This window comes from Podarcis bocagei, assembly GCF_964188305.1.
Source record: "Podarcis bocagei genome assembly, chromosome: 1".
Lineage (NCBI taxonomy): Eukaryota > Metazoa > Chordata > Lepidosauria > Squamata > Lacertidae > Podarcis > Podarcis bocagei.
In genome coordinates, this window is record NC_138125.1 from 85,569,645 (window position 1) to 85,575,644 (window position 6,000).

General features: G+C 43.7%; 2 protein-coding genes across 2 annotated transcripts; both read right to left on the reverse strand.

Moving 5' to 3' along the window:
- Positions 1–1,128: 1,128 nt before the first annotated feature.
- Positions 1,129–2,073, reverse strand: LOC308573060 (olfactory receptor 5AR1-like; the record flags this gene model as incomplete). Its single annotated transcript, XM_081169753.1, has 1 exon — positions 1,129–2,073. The coding sequence occupies exon 1, from the start codon at positions 2,065–2,067 to the stop codon at positions 1,129–1,131; it is 939 nt and encodes a 312-aa protein (XP_081025879.1). The 5' UTR covers positions 2,068–2,073.
- Positions 2,074–4,803: 2,730 nt separating this feature from the next.
- Positions 4,804–5,739, reverse strand: LOC308576308 (olfactory receptor 9G19-like; the record flags this gene model as incomplete). The annotated part of the gene is made up of 1 exon (XM_081175519.1): positions 4,804–5,739. The coding sequence occupies one exon, from the start codon at positions 5,737–5,739 to the stop codon at positions 4,804–4,806; it is 936 nt and encodes a 311-aa protein (XP_081031645.1).
- Positions 5,740–6,000: the final 261 nt, after the last annotated feature.

Sequence of the window (6,000 nt, forward strand, 5' to 3'; positions counted from 1 at the left end):
TTGAAATTTTGCAAAATTATTATCTCAAGAGGATTCTAGGCCTTCCTCAAGGAACCCCAGCAGCTTTCTTGAGGGTGGAGGTTGGATTACCCTCTGTATCTGCCAGGGCCCACTTAAGATTCCTACGATTTTACATCAACCTTGCAAACGCTTCAAACACCTTATTGGCCAAACAAGCCTTTGTATCTTTTCAAAAGAACACCACTTGGCGCCAAAACTTATCTGAGATCCTGGTTAGATACACCCTACCGGAGTTTAATATCCTTAAACTGTGGAACCCGGACAAAGTCCGGAAATGGATCCTGGAGAGAGACGCTTTGTTAGATATCACAAAAATACAGATCCTAGGGTCCTCCCACTGGTTTCCCCGACTGAAAGCAGTCAAAATCTGCGCCAATTATTTGGCGAATATCATCAATCCCACTCTTCGGAGAGCCTTTACTATGGCCCGTTTTCAAACCATTCCTACGGCCTATCTGTCAGGCAGATATGCAAAAATCCCAGTAGAGCAGCGTATATGTCCTTGTTATATGAGAACCAAAGAGGATCTCATACATTACATGTTGTATTGTCCCATCTATTCGGCTTTCTGGGATGCGATGTTACAAACTATTCCCAAATCAATAGTCAACTCTGAGGACCAAGTAAAGTTTTTACTGGTGGACGCTGATCCACGGATTTCTCACGTGGTAGCAGTCTTTGTGGTGAAGGCTATGAAAACTAGGGTATGGTTCCTGGATGAAACGGTGAGGTCCCCCCCATTGCTCTCCTAACCTGTTGCTGTATCTTCTTCCCTGAATGGTGGGGTTTATTGGGTAGTTTCCTTGCTGGGACAGCATGGCATGAATTTTAGCTTACTTTTATAATTTTATTGTTTATCTTTTAATAATGTTTTATGGTATTTTGTGTAAAGGCATGGACCTCACAAATTTAATAAACTTGTACTTGTACAAATGACATAGCTCAATGAATGTCAGACAGCAACTCTGTGGTTGAATTCCTTCGTTTTTTGGTTCTCTGGAAATTGATGATCAGCTATAAGGGAAAGGAAATCATTCTGAAACCTACAAGTCAAGTTCCTATGGAACCAGTTCACAAAGAAAACCCCATTCATAATAATATTGCATTTTAGTTTATGACAGAGTTCAGCTTCTTGTTAATGAGTTTTCTGAAAGCTTCCTTAACATTTTTGTTCCTCAAGCTGTAGATCAGAGGATTGAGCATGGGGATCACTACAGTGTAGAACACAGAAGCCCATTTGTCTTGTTCCAAGGCATAGACAGAAGTGGGCCGGAGATACATGAAAATCACAGTCCCATAAAATAAAGTGACCCCTGTGAAGTGGGACCCACAGGTGGAGAAGGCTTTGAGCCTCCCTGAGGGCATTCTCAGGACAACTGCTAAAATGAAGATGTAAGAGAGTAGGATGATGGAGAGGGAGCTCATCTCAAGAAATCCAGCAAATGCAAAAAGCAAAATCTCATTAATGTGGGTGTCAGAACAAGCGATTGCCAGCAATGGAGGGACATCACAGAAGAAATGGTTGATGAGGTTGGAACTGCAGAACTGCAGGCTGAAGGTGGCTGTTGTGTGTATTATGGCACTAGTTGTGCCAGCAATGTATGAGCCAAGTAGGAGCCAGATGCAGAGGGACTTGGACATGGCAGTGGAATAGAGCAATGGGTTGCAGATGGCCACATAGCGGTCATAGGCCATCACTGCTAAAATGTAGCACTCGGCACCCACAAAGGCAGCAAAGAAGTAGAACTGGGCAGTGCATTCAGGGAAGGAGATGTTCCTGCTCTCAGATAACAAGTCAGACAGCATTCTGGGGGCAATAGTAGATGAGTAGCAGATGTCACAGAAGGACAGGTGCCAGAGGAAGTAGTACATAGGATTGTGAAGGTGGGAATCAAGTGTGATCAAGATGATCATGCCCAGGTTTCCCACAACATTGACCAGATAGATGATCAGGAATACCACAAATAATAAGATTTTCATACCTGGATCATTTGAGATGCCCTGGAGAATGAACTCGGTGATGGTGGTACTGTTTTCATTCACCATTTTAAGGAAAAGATACAGTGGTCTGGAGAAATGTAGGAAATGTGGATGGCAGGGTTGTTTTAAATATTAATTAGTCTATGAGATATCAAAGTTTTCTTGGGTCCCAGTTGCTCTGCGAGGCTGATGATTACATAGCTGCGTCTCACCAAGGCTTCTTCTAGAAGATCCAGAGTTCCTGAGTGATGCTCCCCTTTGTCTTTTCCTTGAACCTTTCTACGGGTGGGAGAGATGAACTCTGACGTTTTGATCATTGGTTAAGTCAGCATCCTACTGAACCCTGTAAACTCCTGGGTGTCTATTTATTGTGCATTGCATTTCCTTCCTCTGAAAAATGATGCGGTAATTAAAGTAGGAATGGCGGAGGCCGGGAGCTCTGTCCCCAGAAGATTTCTGATCTCTGATTCCCTCATCAGGAGACATATCTTTGTGGTGGTGTCAAGGGTATAGGCATCCCATGCAATTTGCTTTCTCATTGTGTTCCCTGTCATTTCCCCTCCCCTCTTGCAAAAGAAAATACATGGCACCCATTTCTCTTGCTTTCTGGCAGGGTTTCCTCAGGCAATGGGACTAATTGTGATTTGTCAGGGGCCCTCATTTTCCTTCCTGCACCTGACATCACCAACGCTCTCAAGGACTGGCAGGACTCTGAAGAGTGTGCAGCGAAGGCAGGGGGCTAGGGGAGTTACCCAGGCAAGGGGACCATTGATTTATGGGTCCTGACACTGCCTACAAGGCAGGAGCCAGGGGAGAGTCAGGACAGAGTGGGATGGAGGAAGGCACACCAGATGGGGCAGCAGAAGAAGAGGCAGTTCAACTAACATATGGATCAGTAGACTTTCCACCTTCCCCTGCCTGCTGTCTCCTAGAACCAGGAGGGTCTTGTAGTGGGAAGAGAATCAGCACCTTCTGTGTCGCTAGAATTCTCAGGTTGCAGGAGCACAACCCATCAGGGGAGGACCTATAAGCTGGTGGAGGCGGGAGTTTCCCTGTTGCTGCAACTGCTCCATAAGTCCCTGACTCATGGTTGCTGGCTCCCTTGGGTGTGGTGTAGTGGCTAAGAGTGGTAGTCTCGTAATCTGGGGACCTGGGTTCGCATCTCCGCTCCTCCATATGCAGCTGCTGGGTGACCTTGGGCTTGTCACACTTCTCTGAAGTCTCTCAGCCCCACTCACCTCACAGAGTGTTTGTTGTGGGGGAGGTAGGGAAAGGAGAATGTTAGCCACTTTGAGACTCCTTTGGATAAAGCGGGATATCAAATCCAAACTCCTCCTCCTCCTCCTCTTCTCCTCACACACACTTCTGTGGAACAATTGTGTCATGCAATGAATTTTTTTAATCTAGAATGGGGATGAGGAACCTGTGGCCCTCTGGATGTTATTGGACTACAATTCCCATAGTCCCTGCACATTGATCATCTTGGCTGGAGTCCAACTACCTCTAGAGGGCCACTGGATTTTGAATTACTGTTTCTTCACACAACAGCACTGATGTAATAGCCACCAACACCCAGAACAAATAACCCTTTGCAATAACAGAGGCCAGTTTTATCATATACTTTCTAATTTATTATCATTGTTTTATTAAACAGGAAACATACAATTTTAAAAGAAATTGTTATCTTTATATTTATTTTCAAATTATATTATAGCATCTCAACTAAATAAGTGAGGAGTGAACTTTGTTATGTTCATAGATGTTCTCTATGAGAGCAATATATTGATCTAGGATATACACAAGTGGCTAATATTGCAATCCTATGTAGCATGCCTTATCAGAGGAGGTTAAGGGGTGATATGATAGCCATGTTCAAATATATAAAAGGATGTCATATAGAGGAGGGAGAAAGGTTGTTTTCTGCTGCTCCAGAGAAGCGGACACGGAGCAATGGATCCAAACTACAAGAAAGAAGATTCCACCTAAACATTAGGAAGAACTTCCTGACAGTAAGAGCTGTTCGACAGTGGAATTTGCTGCCAAGGAGTGTGGTGGAGTCTCCTTCTTTGGAGGTCTTTAAGCAGAGGCTTGACAATCATATGTCTGGAGTGCTCTGATGGTGTTTCCTGCTTGGCAGGGGGTTGGACTTGATGGCCCTTGTGGTCCATTCCAACTCTATGATTCTATGATTCTATCAAAAGTAAGTCTCATTGAGTTAAATGCAGAGGTAAGTTCAATAAACATATTAATGAGAAACTGCCTCTAATTTTTTCTTCCAGAAGCCCAAAGGCAGCCATCCTTTGAAATCGGCACTTCTCTGAATTTTGTGATGCAGTTCCCCAACTAAATTATGTGTAAAAATGCATTGTATTTGGGGAAATGGGCACTAAAGTGCTGATGAATTTTTGTGAGGACTTAAGTGCAGAACTGAACCTAAGTTTGGTAAACCAAAAAACTGGCACATTTAAAATGACAGATTTATACATCCTTAGTTAAATGAGATGCCCCAGTAAGTGGGTATAGGATGGCAGCCTAGGGTTCAGATACTTTATCGGGGGAAATGATCTAAAATAATTGTTATCTGCAGCAATAGTCAGCCTCAAAATGGGCAGAGGGAGAAAAGGAATTAGTCCAACATGAATGGGTCTTATGAGTATGAAAAATAGTGTCTCACAAATAATGCACTATACAAATGAGGTTCTGAGGACACATCTACATAAAAACACATGACAAAAGATCTTACTAATGAATAATAATGCTAAGCTACTAGAAACAAAACTGCATGCTTCCAGTTATATTCATTCATGCTGTCCTCCATTTCATTGCTAGTTTCTTCAGAGCATGTTTTACATCCTTGTTCCTGAGGCTGTAGATGAGGGGATTAAGCATAGGAATCACTACTGTGTAGAAAACAGAGACCACTTTGTCCCTTTCCAAAGCATAGCTGGAGCTGGGCCGTGAGTAGATGAAGAGGATAGAGCCATAGTACAAAGTAACTGCAATCAGATGAGAGGCACATGTGGAGAAGGCTTTCAGTCTCCCTTCAGTGGAGCGGATCCTCAAGATGGCAGCCAGAATGAAGGCATAGGAGGCAAGGATAAGTGCAGAGGGTGTAATTACATTAGAAGCCAAAATGAAGTACAACACGGACTGATAGCTCTTGGGCACGTTGCAGGATAGCTTCACCAATGGAGGTAAGTCACAGAAGAAGTCATCAATGACGTTGCCATCACAGAAGCTCAATGTGAAGGTTTCACTAGTGATTAAGGTGGAATTGATGAACCCACCTAGATATGAGAGGGCCACCAGTGCTGTGCACAGCTTTCTGGACATGGCAGTGGCATACAACAATGGCTTGGCTATGGCCATATAACGGTCATAGGCCATAGCTGCCAGAAGGTAGCACTCGCTATAGGCAAGGGCAGCTGAGAAGAAGAATTGGGAGGCACAGCCACCAAAGGAAATGCTCTTGTCTTCAGAGATGCAGTTCACCAAGATCTTTGGCGTATAGATGGAGGAATACCACAGATCCAGGAAGGAAAGGTTCCCAATGAAGAAATACATGGGTGTATGGAGGTGAGAGCTGCTGCAGATTAGAGCAATTAATGTGATATTCCCTGCCAGGCTGGCTATATATATTAGTAGAAACAGTACAAATAAGATCAGCTGCAGTTTAGGGTTTGTTGTGAAGCCCAGGAGAATGAAGTCGGTCACTGTGGTGAGATTTCCTTCCTCCATGAAGCTATGTGGGATTAGCTGGTAAGGAAATTGAAGATATACACTGAAGTTCTGGTCTATCAGAATAGTATCAGTTCTCTATGAGCTACATCACGGATGGAGAACCTCAAGACCTTATCTACGACACACCCTCTCCATGCTACAGTCCCTCTAGAGATGGGCAATAAATTCTATTCAGGTCTAATTTGAAGCCAAATCTATCAAATTTGCACTTTCGGAACCACTATGCAAACCGAGACACAGCTATCCTTTGAAATTTTC